We start from the raw sequence: 24,409 nt of genomic DNA on the forward strand, positions 1-24,409 counted from the left end.
GCCCACATCTAAAAACTTAACTGACAACCATTCAGGGTTCTTCCTGACGTTCCTGCAGCCCTGAAAAGCACTAAATGAAAATGTACACCCAGCGTCTGTTGTCGCATGCTAATTTCCCATGCTTTCCGGTGATACGAATTTCGGATGATACGAATATTTTTGGTTGTCCTGTGAGATTCGTATCACCGAGGTTTCACTGTATTCGCGTTTGAGTGCGTTGACATTGCGATCGAAAAAGCTAATTATACGCTAGCAGACGCATGAGTATACTCACTCAGGCTCAGATCAAGCCGTGAGTCTGAGTGAGTCCGAGTGAGTAATATTTAGGTGAGTTTGAGTACAAGTGAGTCTGGTTGAGAAAAATTTTAGTGAATATGAGTCCGAGTGAGTCCGTCTGAGGAAAATTTTGGTGAGTCTGAGTCCGAGTGAACCCTAAGGGCAAAATATATTCCATGAATGAGTCTAAGTAAGCTTCTCATTTTTTGCCGACCTATGAATTTTTGTAGGGGGGGGGGGGCCCGAACCCCAGCCAAAGAACATCTTGATAACACAATGAACATATATGTTAGCAAGACTACAAAAGTTGGAAAGAGGCACTTAAAGGGACCCTGCAACGCTGTTTCGAGTTCAATATATAATACACATGTTCCACTCTTTATAAACAGTGAAAAAGTGACAATCTGAGTATTTAGGGTCTCGATCAATGGCAGTCTGCTTATTATTATTATTTTTTCCTACATTCATGTGAGGAGTCACAAGGCGGACTCACTCATGCTGTTTGAAACGCTTTGTGCCTGAGTCGGTCACTCCTGTTGTACTGAGCCCGTTATGACAGTATTTACCGATACATATTGTTTCCAAGACAACCAATACGCTTGCCAGAGCACGCTTTGTCTCTTTTACACGCCTCACAAGCAAGACACTTTGCTAAATACTGCTTGGTGATTAGCTAATTGAGTAACATTTAACAATGCCCTATATGGATTAGGCTACTATCCATTGGTCAAGCTTACACAGGAAGACGCCAGCAGACACTAGGCTGCCACAGAACTCAGTCAGACTTTCGTACAATCAAGCATTCTTGTGTATTTGCGCGTGCGCCAGGTCTCCTCTCCATGTCTTGTGCAGCATAGTTACAGCGGCTGCCATGAGGTGCCGCCACACGCCGATGCCACACACTGTTGTGTGCTAGAATTACACAATAGTGTGCTTGTCATCACACCGGCAGTAACTGAACACGTTTAAAGAAAAAACTCCAGGCCAGTGCATAACACACAGAACAGTCACAGCGCAAGCTGGAGGATCGGCCTTCGAACACCCCATTGCAAATACTCTTAGGGCCCCTACTTCAAATACTGTTGCCAGGTGCCCACTGCACCATGACTCAATTATTTCGCGAAGTAACCACAACGCACTTGTAAGGCAATATTTTCACCTACATAGCTACATACTTTGTTGATTCTGTGACTGATGATGATTATGAATTATGGCTGAGCTCTTTGTAACTGGTGGGTAGCTTTAAAGCAGCCACTCGTGATGCAATTCACATATTGTAATGCCTGGTGCCATACTATGTCTGTGCCATAGAATATTTGTATACAGTAAAACCTCGGTGATACGAATTTCGCGGGGTTACCAAAAATCTTCGTATCATCCGAAATTCGTATCACCAGAAAACATGGGAAATTAGTATGCGACAAAAGAAAGTTGGCATATGTTTTGATTCAGTGTTTCTCAGGGCCGCAGCGATGTCATGAACAGCTCTGAATGATTGCCAGTAAAGTTTTTAAGACGTCAACGATCATACTTGTACTCGTAAATATACGGTGCATGCGCGCGTGTGTAATTAATGAACCAGATGTGTTGTGTCCCCGTGACCGCTAGTAGCCCCTTCCTAATCTTACTACGCTTTTCTGCATGACAACAGAGTATTGCGGCGAAAGTGACTTAAGAATCACTTTGCACACGTACACTATAGATAGAGTGTCACGATTATCTCGTGGGTGCTTGCAATAATGGATCGGGAGACAGTGAGACGGGCACGGGATACCGTGGTAGGACGGCAAAAACCAAGTTTATAACGAGCAAAAAGACAACATAAAAAAGCGTTAAAGGCACTGAACAATTCAAACAAAAACCTATTTACATTTTTCAAAATCTCAGTTCATATCCAGAACTGAAACTAGCTAAACAATGCGTTTTAGCTAGGCTTAGACGCGTCTCTTCAACTCAGTCTGGCCACTATGGGCCTTGCGGTAATAGAATGTTCTTACAGTTCGTCGCGACGACTCGACGTTCCCGTCGCGTCAATCTCTCGTCGAGACCGTCACCGACGTCCTCAGTAGGCCTCCAAGTTCATCGTCGATTGCCTTCGTCCAGCCTGCTGCTTGCTCTCGTCGCGTGTGTCCACAGCAGTCTTCTCCGTCCTCGGTCCGTCGAGGTTAGGCCTAACTTGGCCTTGGTCCCTTGCTTCAGGACTCTACAGGTGATGGGCACCTCCTTGACTGAACTGTGGTCTGCAGCCGTCCTGCCGAGAAGGGCTGCTGGCGATCCCGGAACTGCCGTATTGAGGGGCGAAGGGTCTGGGCAGCCTCGCTCGGAGCCTTCCAAGGTCAACGGCCACTCCCGGGCCTTGCGTGCCGCCACCGCCAGAACCGAGTACCAGCCGCTTTTGCCACGGATGCGACGCTTGCTTCTTCCTCGATCTTCTCCGTCCGGCGCCCCACAGCACAGTGCCTCGATCATCCTTCGTCGTTCACCATCACGGCTCGGGTCGCATGCCACGAGCCCCTATTTGGCCAATCCTCTGCGTCGACGTGGCTGGTGCGCGTGCCATCGGGTGACTTTTTGCTTCTCACGCACCGTCGCCACGCTTCCACGTTCGGCACGCGCTTCGTGCCCCTCCTTTACTCATCACATAGAGGCCCAGTTCCTTTGCCAAGACCGTCCGCTTCGTCTCTTGGGGTCTTCGTCTACCTTTATTGGGACTTCATGACGGACCCGCAGCCCAAGTTTCAGTCTTGTTTCATAGAACGTCTGATTGCAGGGACATGGCTTGCATCGACGTGGCAGGCACGTGTTAACACAGTACAAAGACGCTGTTGCCTCTAGCACAGGAGCCAAGTCAACGCGTCGAAAAAAAAAAAAAAAAAGCGCGACATCAACGTCATCTGTAATCTAAACGCGAAGGCGCCTAAAGGCCCCCAAGATTCGCGCACACTATCTCGGAGGCAACGAAGCACCGTTGATGGTCGGGCAGCGCACATGCCCGCGCGTGACTGCCGCGTCTTCCGCGACAGCGTGGGCAGCACCTGTTCGTACCTGTGTGCTAGCGTACGTTCGTATCAAACATCGCGGGGTGCAAGTCGCTTCGCAACAGCCGTACTCCAATACATTGCAGGCTAATGGGCCTTGGCCGGGACCACAGAAAAATTCGTATCACCCCGAAATTCGTACGAGCCGTGATCGTATCACCGAGGTTTTACTGTAGTTGCTAACGAGACTGCACATCCGACATGACTCCTCCATGGAGTCTTTTGTTGAAGCAGTTTTAAGCAAATGGTGTGGCTCTGTGGTAGAATACCTCACTACCATGGCAAATTCCTGGGTTTGATTACGGCTTGAACCCTGTTTTTTCTTCATTGTGTGCGATAACTGCAACAGACACCGGCTGCAGCGGACATTGCCACCAAAACCTGCTCTTGTTGCGAGGTTATAAATGCTTGTGCTGTAGACAAAGAGAGAATGCTGAAGTTCATAATGTGCACTGACATAGCTTCTTGCCCCTTTGTCATCGCCCCCTATGTAGCTTCCAGCGTCCTCATCAGGACAAAAGAGAAAAAGCACTTTGATCCCCGTGACAAATCCCCGTAACTGCGCTCATACTCAACGGATTTGAATATATGTCATGTTAATCGATTTGTAAGGAAATTAACTCCAATAGTGAGGTCATTTGACGATTACTTGGAAAAGTGACTGCTTTACACACTAATTGGTAGGCATACAATGAGCCACTGCTGCAGTTTTTGAAGGGTGAGAATGACAAGAATCACGGAGGTGTGTCGAATGAGAATTGCTGCACTATTTTCTAGAGACAAATCCACTCGCTGTTTGAGGACACTGATGAATCACACATGACAATGTTGTTGACGTGGTGTGACAAAATGGAAAGCATACAAGGAAAGCACATGCCCATAAATTTCTGCTTTCAGATTAGAGTAGGGATGGGCGAATATTCGGGCGTTTCGAATATTCGAACGAATTATAAAGTATTCAAATTTGCTCCGATACGAATTTAGATTATTCGAAATGAACGAATATATGTATATGTTTGACCGCACATAACTCCCTGTAAAGGTGGTTTCACTGCAGTGTCTGGTTGCTGTGCCGTGAAACCACCCATCCAGGGGACATCTGCACTGCCGTGAAGCCACCCTTCAAGGTTAAATGTACATATATATATTTATTTTAGTTTAAAAGAGTGTTATACGGGCTTATATGCGCTCAGTATAGTAATTTTTAAATTGTAACGTATTGTACCACTTATAACTTGCACCCTACTGCTATTCAAATTTTGATAGTATTCAAGGTTTCTTCCACTTCATTTCAAACCAAAAAACTGACATTCACTCATACCTAGTTCCAATCCTTAAAAATATTGTGCAAGGGTCATGACAAAATTGCTCATTTTTCATAACAATACGTGGTACACACTATTTGAACTATTCGATTCAAAATTATTCGACCAAATCACTATTCGCTTCGGATTCGCTTCGAACCTCAAATTTACTATTTGCCCATCCCTAGATTAGAGTACACTTTGATATTTTTTTTTTTGTACCCACAGAATCTTCAATGAAATAGTGAAAAACAAAAGTTCATATTTCAATGCTTTCATTGACTCATAAGGCTTACCTCAACTGAAGCACTGCTCTTCAGTGATGCCTTTACAGACAGAAGGATCTGCTTCTCTGGTTTCACTTCGAGGAGATAAATTGAGTCCTTGCTTGCTTCAGTAATGTGCACATTGGTAGCCTCATCATGGAAGTGTCCTCCTTCAGCTACATGATGAAACGCCACAAAAAATATAAATAGATTTGGAAAAAGTAATTATGACTCTACTAAAACATTTATCCATGCAGGAAAAGCTGCTAAGCTACACCATGAAAATAAAAGTTACAGATTCACCAAAAAGGCAAAGCATTGATAGTGACAGCACCCTATTAAACAATTACATGAAGTAAGGTTATCAGCTATATATCCTGCAGTCAACATCACTTCATTAATTAAAGTGACAGGCGTTATGTCATGTATGCACAGGCAAACAAGAACAAATCCCACCTGATCACCACAAACACTCACTGCCACAGAACTGGTGTGATGAACAGCAAAGAGGTGAGCAAACACTTTGCGTTTCTTCTTGCTCAAACGGTCAGAGAAAAATTAGAGATATCATGACTTAAAAAATAGAAACCCGTGAAGACAGTGCCCATAAAGCCACCAGCAATTTTTACTTGCCCAGCCTCCAGAGCCACTGCAGACTACATGAAAGACAAGGCATGCAGGCCACTATGGCTGGGCTGCTAAGAGCAGACATACATTCACAAATAAAAGTGAGGCTATAGATGACAACCTGAATGGCACCAACTTCGTACAAAGCTGTGATTTTCACAACAGTGCAGAAGTGCATTGAGAAGGGAAAACAGGCAAAAGAGGCATGCACAACAAAACATGTCATAAGCTTGTACCATGTGCCCCCCCCCCCCCTCACTGGTTATATACTCTATACCCCTCAAGTGTGGCCACATGTATGTGTGACAGACGAGTTAGTGTTTCAATGTGTGCCTGAAGAAAAACGTTAATGCAACGAAGCCGGGAGCCAGTGCATTCCTGACACTTGGCGGCACACTGCCCAGACTGCGGATGCACAGATTTTGGGCACACATTGGTTCTGTCCCAACACAGGGACCAGTTGTCGAAGAAAATCCGTGAGGCTTACAATATAAAGAAAAAAGGGAATTTATGTGTGTCAATCAGCCCCTTACAGTAAAACCTCAGTGATACAGATTCCATGGAGTCGTGTGATATATTAGTATCACCCAAAATTTGTTTTATTAGAAAATACTGAAAATCAAGAAAAAATGAACTTATTTGCGGCAGAAAATTTACTAATATTCGTCCAGATTTTCTTTCTGCCCAAATCGTTAATGATTGCCTTCCGTGTTGTAAAAATACTCGCACATGACCCCAGTATTGTTTTCGCACACCTCAGAATGTGAAGCACATGTTGGGTTTTGGCCATCGTCGCCACAGCAAGCATCATCTCCTTTCTCGCCAAAGCATTAAGCTCCGATTTGAAAAGCTCCCTGGCAATGCACTCCACGGTACGCAAAATGCAGGTCACATGGTTGTCATCGGCAGTGATGAAATCGTCCTCGGTAGAAGTAGTAACTCCGAGATCGTTCTTATCTTCAATTCCAAGTACAATGTTCACATTCACAGTCGTCACCTCTTTAAATCCCGTTAACAAAGCTTACTTGAACTGCACATGATGTGCAGTTCTTGCTTCTTTAGCGTTTCGTTTTATCTGGTCATGTTGACCGACAATGGTGCACAAAGTGGATGGTGCGAAACCTAACTCCTTGGCAAGGTCAGTTCATTTTGTTTTTGGATCTTTGTCCACCTTATGCAGGATGTTAAACTTACTCAATGACAGAGGCTTTCCCTTCTGCAACATGTTGGCGAGGAACAGATCCCACTCCAAAGACGAGCAAACAGTGTTGCTTAAAGTGAGCGCATACTACTGAACTCCGCAAAAACCGCAATAGGCCTCCCAAGCTCGGCCAGGGGGCGCTGCGTCGCACGTGTTTCGCCGCCTTTCTTGCAAAAACCGGTCGCTGCTCTCCCCGCACCTGCCTTTTAACAGCGCTTTCTCAGCACGTTCACGCACCTTGCACGCGCTGTTCTCTGCTCGCCGTGCACGTGCAGCTTCACGTGTCGCTTGCTCTGAAGGTTTAGAAAGATCCCAGAGACGGAAAAAATGTTTTCACGGTGGGAATCTCACCAGAGAAGGGTGGTTGATCGACCACCTTTTCGGGACCGAGCAGGTCGTCAAGGGCAATGCTGTTTGTGCGAGCGCTACGTGCGTGCCAATGGTGAACGGGCACATTTCTTTGACATGAATAGGGAGGTGACTGCGCGAGTTCTGTAATTATGTTACCGGTAAAACGCACATTCGTTGCAGCAGTCGTGTCTACTTGGAGCTGTCAGCAAACATCCAGCACGCTTTCGCGTGCGTTTTCGACTGACATATCTTTCGATTGGTTGGATGCCAAGTTTGTCGTGAAGCTTTAAGTTTATCATGAGCTCAGTGTGAAGAGCATAAATTTGCATCTACCCTGTTGAGTCACTGGCAGCATTGCAATGCACAGTGTTCAGTTTCGTGGGAGTTTCACTTTTGCCGAGGTTTACATCGGATGATAACAACGTCGGATCGCAAGTTCAATGCCACCTTGGATCATTTAGAGCTCCCTTTGACAGCATAATGATGTGCGCATAAAAAAAAATGCTTCATGCCCACTTCGACCATGCATGTTTCTTGCAGAGGCGTGTTTCATTTCGGATAATATCGACGCCTGATCACGCAACGTTTTCGCTGATTCGAATGTCGCTTTGGTTGTTTCGACTGCTCGCTTGGTCAGCATCATACTATACAATACCCAATGGGATCGCGCATGTTTATGATTATGCCGAGATTTGTGCTGCCCGATGATAAGCGCGTCTGATTTTGCGAAGCCATCGAAAATTTAATTGCCGCCTGGCTTATTTTTTCAGCTCGTTTCCACAACGGCAACTGTATATCGTCCGCGGCCCACGCGCATGCAAGGAGCGTGAGCCGCGGGCTCACGCGCCTATATATTACGTGCCGAAACTACGTCATTATTATGAGGCACGCCGTGGTGGGGGACATCGGATTAATTTCGGCCACCTGGGGTTCTTTAACGTGCACCTAAATCTAAGTACGCCGGTGTTACTGCATTTCGCACCCATCAAATTGCAGCTGCCATACGCAGGAATCGAACCCACGACCTCGATCTTAGCAGCACAACACCTCAGCCTACTAAGAAATCACGGCGTGTCTCATGCAAGGCCAATATAAACGCTGAGTGCAAACATGCAGCTTAATTCTGTTTACAGGGAGCCGCGACGGGAAATGTAGCGCAATCAGCTGAATTAAACACCTAGTACTCACGGTACGTTATTTAAACTGTGGTGTAATAAGCCCACATGCTCCGCTGCTGTCACATTACAAATGGTTGACTCGGAAAGCCAGCGCGCAATCTCAAAATGTACAGCGGCTGTCTATTTGTTGTAGCTTCGGTTCACAAACGCACTTCCCTTTCAAATGAGCACGGCCATCGCGTTTCTCCCCGTTAATAGTTCGTAATACTGTGTACGACAAAAATGGCTTCAAGGTGACAAGACCGCGAAAGCGTCACTTAGTGCGGCGAACTGCCATAATCCACTCTTGACGCCTCTGCTCCACGCACTGCTTGCCTTGGAAATGGTAGAACTTGACCGGCAGTTTTCGGCTCTTCGTCATTTTTAAACTTTTGTGACAGTTCACAATGCAGCAGGCCTGCGTGCCTGCTTTCCAGTACGACGAAGGAGCGGCACCGATAGCGTGAACAATGCGAGATAAAAGCCCCGGGTAGCACGTTCTCCGCGCGCGCAATGGGAAAACCACATAAGCGCGACCCGTCCGAGCTACCGGAGCTTTCCCTTCTCTCCGCTGGGGCGGAGGACGGCGCTGCGCAAACTTGAGCGTTGGAGGCCTATAGGGAGCCTATGCTCTAGTGTGCACAGTGAAGACCACCGCCCTAGTGAGAGCCTAAACTGCCAGTCACTCGGAGTGGTTGCAAGTGATCGGTTTTCTCATTGCGCGTAGAAAACAAGCTTCTCGAGGCTTTTATCTCACATTTTTCTTGCTGTGGCTGGTGCTCCTTTGTCATCCTGGAAAGCAGGCACACAATACTGCTGCGTTGTGAACTGTCCCAATAGTTAAAAAAAAAAAAAGAAACAGAGCCGAAAACGACCCATCTATTTCTACCATTTTCCAGGAAAATGGTGCGGGGAGCCGAGGCAGCAAGAGTGGATTACGGCAGTCTGCCACATCAAGTGATGCTTTCACGATCTTCTCATCTTAAAGGGACACTAACGAGAAACAAACACACCACGCTTGCTGCTACGTACATGAGAAAACATGCAAAAATAAAACACGGGTGGCGACGCCACCTTGCAGTTCCTGCCCCAGTCGCCGTGACGTCATAGCTTTTGACGGTGCCTACTAGGGCCTACGTAGCTCTTAATAGGTAAAAATGAAGTACATTATCTTCTGAGGGAGCCAGAGACTTAACATACTAAGTTTCAAGAAATTTCGTCGAGCCAAATTGGTTAAAATATGAAAGAACACTTTGAAATCCGTGACGTCACAAGTGGAGATTTCAGCAGGAAATTCAAAAGTGAAACTTTTGACATTTATTTTTCTCATTTATTAATAAACCTATGATGGTAAGATTGAGGACACTAGAATTCTCATAGTATAATTTATCAATCTAAACTAATTTATTGTGTAATTTAACGTCCCAAAATCACGTTATGATTATGAGAGACGCCGCAGTGGAGGGCTCCGGAAATTTTGACCACCTGGGTTTCTTTCACGTGCACCTTAAGTACACGGGCCTCAAACACTTTCGCCTCCATCGAAAATGCAGCCGCTGTGGCCGGGATTCGATCCCGCGACCTTCAGGTTGGACCGTGAGTACCATGTGTGAATTTTTCAGCTGGTGGTGATACATCTTCCGGCATGGCTCAATGTAAACAGAACCTGCATGTTTGCACTGAGCATTTATATTGCTCTTGCATGCAACATGCCGTGATTGCTTAGCAGGCTAAGGTGTTGTGTTCCTAAGCTCAGGTCGTCTGCATACGGCAGCTGCATTTCCATGGGAGTGGAATGTAGTAACGCCTGCGTACTTAGATTTAGGTGCACGTTAAAGAACCCCAGGTGGTCAAAATTAATCCGCAGTCCCCCACTATGATGTGCCTCATAATGATATGGTTTTGACACATATAACATCAGAAATTATTATGGCCTTGTATGCGCATGTGCCACGGGCGATATACAGCTGCTGCTTTGGAAGTGAGCTGTAAGAATAACCAAAGCGGCACTAAAATTATAGAAGGTTTTGCAAGATTAGGCACGGTTATCATGAAAGACAAATCTTACCGTAATCATGAACATGCACGATTGCAGTGGGCATTGTATGGTATGATGCTAACCAAGCAAGCTTATGCTAACAACCACAGCAACATTACAATCAGCGCACACAATGCATGATCAGGCATTGGTATTACAGTAAAAGCTCGTTAATTCGGATTTCACAGGACCGGAAGACATGTCCGATTTAACTAAATGCCGAATTATCGAGAGTATTGAGAAGACAATAAACAATACTTTAATACATCAATGCATTTTCATTTTCTTGATGAATACGCAAGTTCAGTACTTAGTTTGCTTAAGAGCAGTATAAAAGACTCAATTTTCGTCATTCGCGACTTCGCTCACAACGTGACCGCGCCTTGAGGCCTCATGTCTTACACGGGGGTCTTGAGTTCGGATGGTTTCGCAGCCGAAACTTGTTCTAAACCCATCCCTCATTACATACCGCCACCACAACACCACCACGCACACATGATGATAATTTTTTCGCCGGCAAAATGGCTGGCAACTGATCGTTCGTCCACCAGAATGTATAGCAAGCGAATTTTATGCCAGCATGCGGACCGCGACTGAAGCTTGTTATCTTCAACAGCTTTCGCCATATTTGACTTCTGTGGCATTGCACGTGCATTGCCCGAATTCAAAACGAAACTACCGAGTATCGCATCTACTGTGGACAAAACCGTGGTCCCTGAAGACATGACCATCTAAGTAGTTCTGAAGGCACGCGTGTGGCCTACATCCAGAGTCAAAACGAGACTGCTGAGCACCGCATTTGCTGCTGAAGAAACTTGGCTCACTAATGTTCCATCCTGGATGGCAACTACACAGTTCTGAAGGCACGCGGTGAAAACGAAACTAAGGCACACGGTGAAAACGAAACCGGGTGATGGCACCTGGTGGCAGAGCCTGTAGTTACGAAGACCCACTTGTTCCTCAAAGTAGATATAGGGTGTTTGGGAGCAGAGCGCTGGTATACTCGCGGACAACTTTTCTTGGCAATGAAGGGAAGGCTGCAGAGCTGAACTATGTGCTGTGCTACCGCTGAAGAATAAAGTCCCACAATTGCGTCCGTGTTTTCTGCGTGAGGGTAAAAAACAAACAAACATTACTTTATTTTCTAAGGGACGCTGTTTGAAAAGAGGGTCAGCATGCACCAAAGAGATATTTATATTTGTTTTACTTTATGCAGTTTCATTACGCGTTCTTGCGCGTGTGAAAACGTCGCACCCTTTACGAGCACCCCACAGTCAAAATGGCGTCTTCATCTTCAGGTGAACTCTCGTCACCCTCCAAGCTTTTCCGACGACTCGCCGAAGGAGCTTGTGATGAATTTCAGTAACAAATGGCTGTCTAAGCCTGTGACGGCCGCTCGAATAATCAAACAGCCATCACAGGAGATAGGGAATGTTTATAAACCAAAACTAATTTCGAAACACGCGCCGAACCGGACTACTTGGCGGAGCAGTACATGTGCAGTAGCTCCGCCCCCGTAGCCTTTCTTTCATTGCCAAGAAAAGTTGTCCGCGAGTATAGCATAGAAGTTTATCGAATGGTGCAGCTTTACCTGCAGGAGCTGCACCGTTCAGTTTTCCGGTTGAGAGGTTCTGTAGTAGATCAGAGAGGAAGGACAGCTAGGTAGTGGAGAATGGGATAGATGAAGTTACTGAAGGGATGGTGACCAGGCGGAGTGAGGGGCACTGGCTCGAGCATTCGATGTGTTGGTTGAAGGACTTTGCATAGGACCCAGAAGCTTGTGGGTGTAAATCGGTCCATGCACAACAAGTATGAATAACTGGTCTGCTGTGGAACTCCAACAGCAATGACAGTGGCGAGAAATGTGACCATTGTGGCTGCAGGTGAAATAGGCAGGTCTATCGTTGACAGTTCTCCAAGGAGTAGGGTTATGAAAACATGACGGAACATACCAAGGTTGGCAAGGTTAGTGTATAACTTTGCCTGAGGAATGTTTGCAAGGGTCATAGAATATTAGGAAGTCGAGCCGAGTGAACTCATTGCTTATGTTTAATTACCCAGCTTTTTAATTATTGGGTGAAGATGCAAAGTATGAACGCAGAGTTGTAGAGCACCTTCAGAAACCACCAACTGAATTGTTTCCAGTACAATATGTCTCCGTAGACCTTTTTCTCAGTGTTGAAAAGAAAGCCCACGAAATATGAAAAAGGTCACATGACAGAGCACTTGCGTACTGCTATTGTGCTGCTCTCAAGCTTGCAATTGGGGAACCAGGCTGCCTGCAGCGTGACTGTGGCCACAGGGAGCAAGAGTGTTTTGATGGTGGTTGACACATGGGCCTCCGGCTTTTGTTGGATGACGGCGCAAATGCATGCTGCTGGCCGAACGCTGCCAAGGCAAAGAAAGTGTGCGTATAACACTACAGGCAACCTGGTTCATTGAATGTACGCTTGAGAGCAGCACGATAGCAGGGCACAAGTAGCTCATCACATGGCTGTTTTACGGGCTTTCTTTGCGATGCAGATAAAATGATTACGTGAGATGCATCATACGGAAAACAATTCAGCCGGTGGTTTCTGAAGGTGCTCTAGAACTATGGGTTCATACTTTGGATCTTCAGCCAACAATTAAAAAGTTGGGTATCTAAACATTATCAATGAGTTAGTTAAGGGGAACATAAAAAATAGCCTGAGCCAATATAGACAAGTGCAAATGGTATGCATCGGTTCAATTCGCTTCCAACGTGCATTTCATTTTTAAAGCCTTGGCTCACGTTATGTGGGATGACCTTTATAACTACTATATTAAACTGCCTTTTATGAAAGAAGAGTTTATTAATAAAACAAAAAGTGGGATTTTTTAAAATGTGTGGTTAAATAAATAAATTCGTGTCCAGCACTGTTTGGAAAATTCACAGACTGTGGATTAATTTAGGTATCATATAGCCAAGAAATTTCATATGTTCTTTAAGTGATAACAAACTGTCACCTTACTTGGATATTGAGGAGGCCAGAACTGAGCATGCAGGTGCGATGTTTGCAGGGCCTGTTGAGTTCAACACATACCACTTCAGGCTGGAAGTTATGTTGAACCAGACAAAACCAGACAGCGGTCTCGATGAACAAAAAGTCACAAGCTTACAGAAAATTTTGTTTCATTTGTTGAAGGGAGAGAGCACCCTTTAACTAGTCAAAGGAGTCGCTAGCCTCACAGGTGGTGGGAGGGGAGAGGGGGGTGGGTGTTCGGAACAGCTATGAGATATGCCAGGAGTTTCTCGGAGGATTTCATGCAAGACGGTCGCGTCGCCCGCGATGCCCCGTGACAGCTGCCTCGTCCCACCATGCCGTGTGCCTCTCACCGACGGGGCCTTCGCCGCATCGTCACCGAGGTGCATCGTGCCTCTAGCCGATCGTGGTCCCGTCCCTGAACTCTTGTGACTGGCTCCCCCACCTTTCCTGTGTCTTCTCTCTTCATCGCGCTTGCCGACCTCCTATCACTTCCTTTCCTACTTCTTTCTACTTTTCTTTTATCCCCTTACCCCCACCCCTATAAGGCACTGCACCGTGTCGCCTATAGGCAAGACAGAAATTAGGTGCCTTTTTCCTTTCCTTAAGAACCACTTCATCATCATCAGGTATGCCCCCACTTGTTTAGAAACAGTGGGGGTGACTAACCCCACCCTCACCCTATTTCCGGAGCCCCTAAAGGTGACGTAGCTAATACAGTCAAACCTCAATATAACTAAGTCATGCTTGCAGTGGAATAGTTTCTTATATTATGAATTTCGCGAAGTCAAGGTTCCTATGTTTCAACAATAAAATAACACCACAGGTTTCTACAATAGCTCTGCATCTCATTAGCAAGCATATCAAAGCGCGGCAGCCTAGGCAGAGGAGAGTGGAGTAGCGCAAATGTTCACTGCGAGAGCCAAGATGAAACGCAAAGCACGGAAAAAAGTTAAGGCTCTTTCGCACAAATGTGTGATAGGGCATTGTGACAATGCCAGGACCATTTTGGCATCTTGACAGGAAACAAGGCTCGTCTGGCTTTACCAATGCTGGGTGTGCGTTTGTACAACTATCTATTACACTGTGAAAACTGATGATTCACTGAAACACGGTACCTGCTGCTGCGTGGTGCCTGTCGTCCTGAGCTAATTGTGAGCATTAAGTTACCCACTAAACTCTCGTCATGCCGGACTGCCTGCTATGTCATGGATTTGCAGTGGGAGCGTCTACTCATGACCGCATTGCTACTGAATGTGATGCTGCTTTCATTTCTGCAAGCAACACACACCTGAAGTAGTCCTGCACAAGAAGGCAGTTGCGACAGCGCTGTGGTGCATTTGAGTTGTTGCTTATCAATACCATGCAGATTGCTTATTGGATTAGGCATCGTGTCAAATTTATCTTTGGTCGGAGGGCCTTTGCAACTGAAAAGGCAGATCTTTTCCAGAACAGTGTGGTGACGGCCACACAGGAAGTTGAGTGGCACAGTTAAATTTTATATAAGCGAGAAAAAGTGATAGCACAGCGGTGTGTTCGACTCAGTTTGCTCAGTGGTGTCTTTTGTCACTCATCGGCCATGTTCGCACGTGCAAAATTAACTTCAAAAAGATTTATTCTCTCTCTAGCAACATTTTCCAATCTTGCTTTTGTTATAGAGGGACCAGGTCTGTGTATGCCAAGCAGTGATGCTACCGAGGACTTCTGACATGAAGCAATTTCTGGTGCAGCAAAATTTTCATTTTGGAGCACTTTGGAGCAGCAATAATTTCCTTTTTGGAGCCCTTTGGGGCAGGTCTGCATCTGAGAGTACCCTGGAGCTTCAAGTTGCATTTACATAAAGGCACCTGAATAATTGTTATGAACTCTTATGAATAGCTGCATAAATACCTCAATTCATTGCAAATTTCATAAAGAAAGTTCTCTCCAGAGCGCTCATTACTTCACTAGATTATGCAGAAATAAATGTAACTGTATGTTGTGGGATAACCTCCTCAGCTATTTTTTTCGACACAAGCAAAAACAGAATAGTGGATCAATAAAATTTTATATTATGAAATAACATTTAAATACAACTATGCGGTCATCAAACTGCTAGGCTCCTACCACGAACCTAGTCTTAATATTAATGAATTGTAGCACTTGAAATCAGTAGCAGACAATTGACTCGACATACAACAGTGCCTCAATGCATGGGCATCGGCACCATTTTGTCTGGTGGGGCTTCAGGGTCAAGTGCTGGTGCAGCTTGCAAGTGCTCCCTTCGCAACCCCTTAATAACACCCATGCCGCAAGGCTAATCATTCACACGGTCCCTCCTTATGCATTTCCCGAAGGTGAAAGTCGGCCTCCTTTTCTTCTCAGTCAATTGTATTGATCCTTGTGATTTATTACTGAATACTGAATTATTACTGAATTTGTCACTTCCTTGTCACAGGCAGTTCCAGTCTGACGTAACAGAGAGGCCGTGTTTCCTGCACGCCAGGTGCCGTCAGTTTCGATATCGCCCATAAAATCTGATGATGAATATCTCCAATTACGTGCAACTTTCGTGATTTCCAAAAATTTGGTATGCCATAAATTGGCCCAGACTACAACTTGCTAATATAAACAACTGCCCTCAAGTCAATAATTAAAATGCTAAATAATGAGTTTTTGTTAATTAGTCACGTCAATGTCATTTTAGCTAAGGAATGTATTTCCGCCTCGACATAGAGTTTATATGCGAAAATGACAGGAGCCTGACTGCCACAGAATTTTTATTTAAAAATCTGTATTGTCTAAAAAAATCAAAACAAAAAAAAAAGACACTCTGTATATGGCCAATAAAATGGCTATAGTCATCTATTGCATTGCTATTACTATCAATGCCTCGCTTTGAGGCGAAACAGACTTCTTTTTTTTTTTTTTAGCATCATGCTGGCTGGCATATACGAAAACGAACCCCAATTCATATTCGTAATCTTAAATTAACACTTAAGTGAAATATGTCCTTTCAGACTAATAAATTATTTTTTGAGAACTCTATTGAGGTTAATCTCATCATCATGGGTTCATATTACAAGAGAAAGTGATGGTCAAGGTTTCATTCTTGAATGTTACACCAAGACTTCAGCACCCCCATGTCTGTGTGATGTTGCAGATTTCGGACTATTTCTTTCGCATTTCAGCCACATTGCCTCAATAAAATTTCCCAAAACTTGATATATTCGGTCTCTGGCTCCTTTAGAACACAATTCACTTCAATAATACATTATAGAGGCCCTAGCAGACACTGTCAAACTCTACATCATCATGGTGAGTAGGTGCAGGAACCTCAAGGTGGTGTCGCCACCCGTGTTTTTTTTTTCCAGTTTTTTTGTCCCTTCTCCGGCTTAGAGTGTTTTCGCGTGGAAATAATAGTGCTCCTGGTATTGTAAAACGGCCATTCACTAGTATGAGAAAAATTGTTCTTTTTATTTGGTGTCCCTTTGAACTCGCTGAATTTTTTATTCATGTTCTTGGATGATTGTTGATCCATCCATCTTGCCCCTTATCTCGCTAACTGCACTGTCTAGATTTTCTTGTCATGTTTCATGCTTAATTGCTTTGTACTGTACTGGGGCCGTATTCTCAAAAGGCGACAATCGCAAAAGTATCGCCTCTGGTGCGTGCTGATTGGCTATTGACCAAAACAGGAAAAGTGAGGGCGCCATCTAGTACTTCCGTCGACGTGACGGTGCTCTACAGCACTCCTGCAATGCCTGGAATAAACGAACACACCTTATCATCGTCGGTTGGTGGTGAAGACTACCATTTCAGGGACGTAGGCGGTAGCTTCTAGTATTCAATCTTCCATGGATGTACGCAGCATTTTTTGCACTGAAGCTTTCAGCGAGCATTACCTTGGGGTGTTATCAGTACTCGTTCTTTGCCAGCGCCTGTTTTTTCGTAGTTTGAACGTTCCAGGAACATGAACCGTGCGTTGCTTGCGTGGCTTATCGCGAGCCGGCAACATGCTGAGATGTTGAGACGATATTGCTGTGGCGGCACACTACAGCTGAACTCTCAGAGTACGCCGTGTTAAACTCTCAACGAAAATACATTTCACGCAAAGTTGCATTCTTTAAAGATTATACTGTGCATTAAACAATCGCGCAAAAAAACGTTGAAAGCACTTTCAACGCATCCTATATTTCAAGTAGCCACAGCCAAGCTTGGCCACTGCGTAGAAGCCAGCATACGCTCGACAACGCCGCACTCGGGTCCCTCTGTGCTCGTACGGTACACTCACTCCTGTGTTGTGAGGCATATCTCATCTTCTACAGTCCCCAACCCTACATAATGCGAATAGTTCTACAAACATGCTTCAGTACAATTTCTCATAAAATGTCAACATATTTGAAGCTACCAGATCTTACCTGATACAGAAGCCTGAGCAACGAAGTTGTCGCTGGTGTTGTATTCAGAAACAGCCAATGAAATCCACATGTACCTGCTAGAGGTACGAGAGACAAGGCCTGCAAATAATGATTTCAAAATGCACTACTTACGAATGGTCATTAATGGTCAGTTGTCACGTTATATCAACTCCAAAAATTAACTGGGGTAAATTTTTTTATATATAGGTCACTCATGAATATTTTAAATCAGCAATAAAAAGAAAAAACTTGCAGCATTGCATTTGGAAAAAATGCACTCCTCAAAGGATTAAAACATGATATGTACTGCCCACATAGTGCAGATTATTTTTAACTGATTGTGTGACGCCTGTCGCCTACTAAGCTCACGGTGTCACTGTGCTGGGATGACTCACTGTACTACAGGTGCACGCTTGACATGGTGGTGCCTGTGCAGTGAGGCTTATTCTTGCCTGCACCTCTCCTGACTGTGCACAGGTACGGTGCTTATCTTGTAAGGCCAACGCAGCAAAGAGAATTCAGTTTTCATTTCTGCAAGTGATGCACACCTCCTTAAATCAGTATTGCACAGGGAGGTGGCAGTGAACAATGGTGTAGCATGTTTGGACTGTCACCTATTGAAAGCATGCAGCTTACACTTGCAAGTTAACAGTGCTACGCCACATGCACTGCCAAAAAGAGAGTTGAAGATGGTTGTCATTATACAGCTGTTGGGTTCATCAGTGTCTGCCATCACACCTTCGCACACTGCCTATGCTTACCTATACACGCATGCACCTCTGTGCGGATCACTGCATCCGCGTGAAGTCAGAATCACTAGTAGACCAGCCTCAAAAATTAGAGAGAAAGCCGAGATCTTTTGCGCACTCTGCGGTGCTGACCCACCATGAGTTCATGGGCACAGTTAACTTTTATGCATAAAAAAAAAACACGCTGTACACACTAACAGGTAGGCACATGACATGGCACTCCAGCAGTTTTATACACATGAAAATGATGAAAACGTGGGCAAGGAACACTGTTGCGGTGATCAGCGAAATATAAATGCCTGTACTTCAGTGAACAAATCCGCTTGCTGTTTGTGGCCACTGCTAAACCATTCATACTGAAACTGTTCTGGCATATGCAGCACACTTTCGGTCAATTTTTTGTTCTTGGTACAGTTTGGTGCAGAAATTTGTATCAAAATGCTGAAATCGGTCCAGAATTCCCACCCCTGCATATGCTACAAAAGCAGCCCCTCTTTCAGGTTCGTAAGAACCCTGATGAGAACAAATGCAAAAACACCCAATGCTGCAAAGGTGGCGTCTCATTTCGGAAGCACCTATACACCTGCAAGCAAGCACTTTTTTTGAGATCGAATGAGGATTACCTTCTTTCTCCAATGATCAACAAACATTAACACGAGTGTTAAAGACAGCAACAAGTTTGATGATACCGAAAGGACTGCTTCGTTGCACGCAAAGCATGAAACCTTTCTCACTTAAGTGTGGCTCTGAAAGAAGTTGGTTCTTTGGCGACGTTTTCCGTAATGCTTGGAGTAGCCGCAGCATTAGACGTGCTGAAACATTTTCGCTCCGATAATTTGTAAAGTAGCAGGTTGAGAAGTGACGAAGGAAGCAGTGAAATCACAACATTGGCACTCTGTAACAGTGTTTATTCATAACATGCAAGTGATGTGATGTATGCTTTACTGACTCGTATTTATATCGGGCAACGCCGCGTTCTCAAGGCATACCAATCCCACGTACGCACGTCGGAACGCCGAAGCAGTTATCTGTCCACTACGCAATACGATCCCGGCAGTAGAGAGCTTTAGTTTGTCTGTAGACTTCCCAACGTTTGTGGATATCTGGTTACCGTAGCTGTTGACGGCTGCAGCAGTAGCAGCAGCCGTGGAACCCGTAGCGACATCTTGTGGCGTTTTCTCTAACTACAACAATTTTTTTTTCTGTTTTCTCCGTCGCGTTGCTGTTCTTGTCGAGAAAAAAGCAATGGGAATACTGTGAGTTGCTAATTATCTCACTGCTAATGCTTTACACAGAGTCAGTAAGCAGATAAGTCGCTGCAAGGTTATTTTGTAGGTCTCTGGTTAGGCTATGCATCATCAGGTGTCACTAACAGCGTTGTCAGTCTCGTACATGCCCCTGGTAACACGGCCAGAACTCGTGACATACTTTGTTTACAACACAGCCCTGCTCAATGACATCATCGCTTTTTAATTCTATTTCCCATTCGGCACTTCACGAACTTCAAAACTCAAAATACTTTTTTGGCTGTATTTGTGGCTGATATTGTACAGATGGCACCTATATGCACCCATTAGTCTGATTCAACAGTCAAATTGCGTCCAAATTTTTGTGTCACCACTCCTTTAAAAATATACCTATTCGATGCATTTTGAGGCACCACAACACTCTTTTCAGGGCCCTTGACACCAGTGTTTGGAAAAAATTTTCTATAAGTACAGGGGCCGTATTCTCACGATCGCAAAAGGCGACAATCGCAACAGTATCGCCTTTGGTGCGCACTGATTGGGTATTGAGCAAAACCGGAAGCGAGGGCGCGATCCAGTATTTCGGTCGACGAGACGGTGCTCTGCGGCACTCCTGACATGCCTGGAATAAACGAACACACCTCGGTTGGTGGTGAAGACTAGCATTTCAGTGACATAGACGGTAGCTTCTAGTATTCAATCCTCGGTGGTTGTACGCGGCATTTTTTACGCTGAAGCTTTCAGCGGGCATTACCTTGGGTTGTTATCAGTACTCGTTCCTCGCCTGCGCGTTTCTTCGTGGTTTGAACGTCCCAGGAACATCAACCGTGCATTACGCGCATTAGACGAAGGACAGCACCGACGAAAGCACAAGGAGGATGTTAATTTTATCGCAAGATATTGCTATATCGTACATTCGAATCGTTTTAGACCTCTTTTACAAGCTAATTCAAGCCCAAATGAAATGTTCCAATCTATAAGAGCCAAATACAAAGTTTACTCCTGAATACCGACAATAGTGGGCTATATAGATTTTATCCCCAATATACGCTTTGTGCACCCGCCTATAGAGGCGCCACTGATAGCCACCTAGCGGGCGCCGCCGACAGTACGTGCGGGAAGCCGAGCAGATGACAGCGCTTTGCACAGCTTTGCTGTAAGGAGATGAATGAAGTTCGAGGCTGCTATTTCCCTTTCGTGCGGGTACCAGACAACTAATTCTGCACTGGCAGCTGCAGGAAAAATGCGGGCCTCTACGAAAGTGGACTTGTGCACGATGTTTGTCACAAACGAGCGCTAAACTAAGCGCACGTCGCCGATTTCGAACGACGGCATGAAAGCCAGTTGCCGACGGTTCATGCGTGACAGAGCGCGCACATTGAAAAAGCAAGTATAAAAAGGCGCCGGGAGCGCGCCCCTTACCCTCTCCGCAGAAGACGCCACCGACACAGCCAACGAACGCGAAAGATCAGGATATTCGAGAAAGCAAAGCAGCCCAACGTTGGGCGCCAAATATAGTGGTTCTTTCATGAAACAAGCATGAACACAACAAGCCGCGCGTGCGAACCTGTCCCTCGTTTGGATCACACCACGCACTAGAGGAGTGTAGTTACTCGCGCTACTAGTGCTACGCAGCAGCCATAACAGTCAGAGCTGTGACCCCCTATCCCGCGGTTCGCGTTGAGTTGTGACCGCGGCGGGTTTCAGGCCGTTGGGGACAGAGACAAGTCTTTCAACTGAAGGTGTTTATTCACCTCAGATGCCAATTGCAACAATAAGTAGCACAACAAGTTAACGGAACACCTCAGAGGCGGAGTGTTCCGCACTACTGGGGGAAACAACCGTTAAAATAGCAAGCACACGTCGAGGGAATGATAAATGCTCATCTCACCTCGCGTGGCTTTTGCACTCCGGTCCGGGGCAGTGGTTCGCACTCCATGGCGGGAGCGCTGCAGGGGTTGATGGCAGCGGTGGTGCTCACGGCTTGGGTCCGATGTGGCCAATCACATCTCCCAAGACCAAAGACGCCGGAGGCCCCCAAGAAAGCGGCGTGCTTTCCCTGGGGTCTGGAGAGGATTCTCTCCAGAAAACGGCAAGGAGGGAAAACGGGGCATCTCGACTTCGGCCAGGGAGCAGCGCGCGAAAGGCTGCGGGAGCGGCACAATGCCCTCTCCCACGCAACCCCTCTCACTACTGCGCGTACAAACGTAGCGCGAAGCCGAAGTGCCACCGCGTTGAAAACAATGGGTTGCGTGTGCAACCCCACATCTTATATCGTTCTAGTGATAGCATCGTTCGCTCGACCGCAGAAGACATGTTGTTTGATGATCTAGTGCTGTGAGTAAAGTATCAAGAGATGACAGTGACAAGTTTTGAAGAGGGTCAACGAGGAGACATGTGATGACCGACTGCGGAGGAGAACGAACGTCTGCGTGGAGTGAATCGTCATGCCGGTGAATATCAAAGGTGCGTCGCGCAGACCAGCGTAACAAGACCCAGCTATGAGGTGCAGCTCGTGGTGAACATCCGCTTTGTTTTGTTTACAAAGGTGACGTCTCAATCACTTCTTGTTCTTTCTGAAGTCAACCATTGCTGCATTTCTGTTTCTGTAAATAATAAATATAGAACTTAGCTTGTAATAGCGCGGTACATGTACTGTGCTAAGTTCATGGATGACCAACTCGCCCGAACTACAACACTTCTGAAATATAGAACGCTTGAGCGAAGTGCCCTGCACGGCGGTCGAACCGAACCAACGCATGCTCAGGCTGATAACTTTGGTCGTCTACCAGTGTCAACATGATCGAGTGCATCCAGCGAGCACCGATATGGCAGAACGAAAGCATTAGAACAAGAAGCGACGTGTTAACCCGCACAATGATGAAGCGGTTCGACTTTGCCAACGAACAGCGGCGATTCATTGCTTCCGTTGCTCTTGCTCAGGAGGCCTTGCGGTAAGTGAGTAAAACCGTGTTCCGGGCGCGTTTTTGTAGGTGTTTGAGCACTCCACTCCACAGCAATTGTTATTCAACATCCCTTGAAGTTTCGGCCATCACACATACAACAAACGTTGCTTATTTCACTACGGAAACATGAACAACATGGAAACACACGTACAACGACGTAGGAAACCATGGTGGCTATCTGCTTGCTTTCCCGAGAGTAATGACTGAGTTCGCCGCCTACGGCGCTTCCGGTGGCACGTACTAGGCGTATAGATTTTATTTTATTTAGGGGACAGGAACACACTGGCAAAAAATTGTTGGAGCAGGCCTGACCATATTTGCAGTAGCAAAAAAGTGCGTTTTTCTCAGTTTCAGCTAAAGTGCATTTGGCTCTTTTAGAAAAAAAAAAACGACACACATGTCTGTTCGTTCATTTCGAATACTTCGAAATCTAGAATAATTTAAATTCATTTCGAAGTGAATTCGAATACTGTAATATTCGTTTGAATATCCTAACTGCTCGAATATTCGCACAAGCCTATTCAAATCTGCCTCGGACATCGTTTTTTTTTTCTTCTTCTGAATGTGTGCGATAGCTGCGACGGGCAACTACGCCACATAATTCCGGTTGTTGTGAGCTCATAACAGCTTACGCTGTAATAAAATGTGCAGGCACGATAGCATTGTTGGTATGTACCAGCTTCCACCTGTGAACACCTGAAAGTTCCACCCCTGTGGGCGATAAATGAGTTAGTACCAAGTAGTGAGCCTTAGAGTAAAAACCTAATAGACATCAGTTTTTGCATGCGAAAAAAAAAGGGGGGGGGGGAACGCGTCTGTGAGGTGAGACCAAACTTACTGCCACGCACCCACGCATGTGTGTATGCATGAACGATAGCCAATGCACTGGCCTAAACCAACTTTGGAATGAAGACCAAAGGTCAACAACACAAGAAAAAAAGTTCCTTGTATCCATGCAGGGTGGCAGCACTTGCTGAGCAAGGAAAGAGTTGCAAAATTCCTCGAGTTTTTATACGTGCAGACAGTACCGTAAACGTATTGAATTGAAATTTGGGACTTGTTTGCATAATCGTATACAGTAAAACCTCGATAATTCGATCTCGGTTAAATCGAAATTTTGGTTAATTCGAAGAATCTGAGCGGTCTCGCGATTTTCAATGCAAATTCTACCGGATTATTTGAATAGCCCGCGAGGCTCCATCCGGATAATTCGTAATTCCCCGCCAGCAGCAACGTACGGGGACAGCCTCCCGGCAACGCATATCTCGGAGGTCATGATGTTGGTTGAGCGACATGGGCACGTTCAGTTTTTCCAGTGACTTTCTGGCAATCCACTGGCAGCCAGAGCCAGCCAGCCAGCCAGCCAGCCAGCCAGCCAGAATGCATTAGTTTTTTTGTGTTATTTCGTGTTCTGAGTCCACTATGACGTTTCCTGTCAGTACCGGAAACCAACTGGTTAAGTGCAATTTCCGTTACGTGTTTTTCATGTGCGCTGCGTTGCATTTTTCACGTGGTTCGCCCATTCGCCGTCTTGTCAGTCTTGCATTCGTCGTGTTCGCTTCGTCACCAGTGCCTGAATTAACCGCGTGCGAAATCACGGCTGCTTGCGCGACTCACAATGCCGAAGTACAAGACGCTGACGCTTCGGGAGAAGGTGTCCTTAATCGAGGAGGCAGCGAAGTCGACGTGCACGAAGACACAACTTGCAGAGAAGTACAAGATGCCTTTGTCGACGCTTTCGACCACTTTGAAAAATAAGGAGAAGGTGTTCGAGGCTTACGGGA

At 45.7% G+C, this 24,409-nt stretch overlaps 1 protein-coding gene across 1 annotated transcript in view; it reads right to left on the reverse strand.

Annotated features, from left to right (window-relative positions):
• LOC119404166 (cubilin) overlaps positions 1-24,409 on the reverse strand; it is a 128,272-nt gene that overhangs the window by 67,066 nt on the left and 36,797 nt on the right. The window contains exons 9-10 of the mRNA XM_037670754.2: positions 17,664-17,762; positions 4,915-5,060 (exon numbers count right to left, since the gene is read on the reverse strand). Of these exons, the coding sequence (XP_037526682.2) occupies positions 4,915-5,060; positions 17,664-17,762 (245 nt within the window). The remainder of the gene's footprint in view (positions 1-4,914; positions 5,061-17,663; positions 17,763-24,409) is intronic.

Source organism: Rhipicephalus sanguineus, chromosome 1 (assembly GCF_013339695.2).
Source record: "Rhipicephalus sanguineus isolate Rsan-2018 chromosome 1, BIME_Rsan_1.4, whole genome shotgun sequence".
Taxonomy (NCBI): Eukaryota; Metazoa; Arthropoda; class Arachnida; order Ixodida; family Ixodidae; genus Rhipicephalus; species Rhipicephalus sanguineus.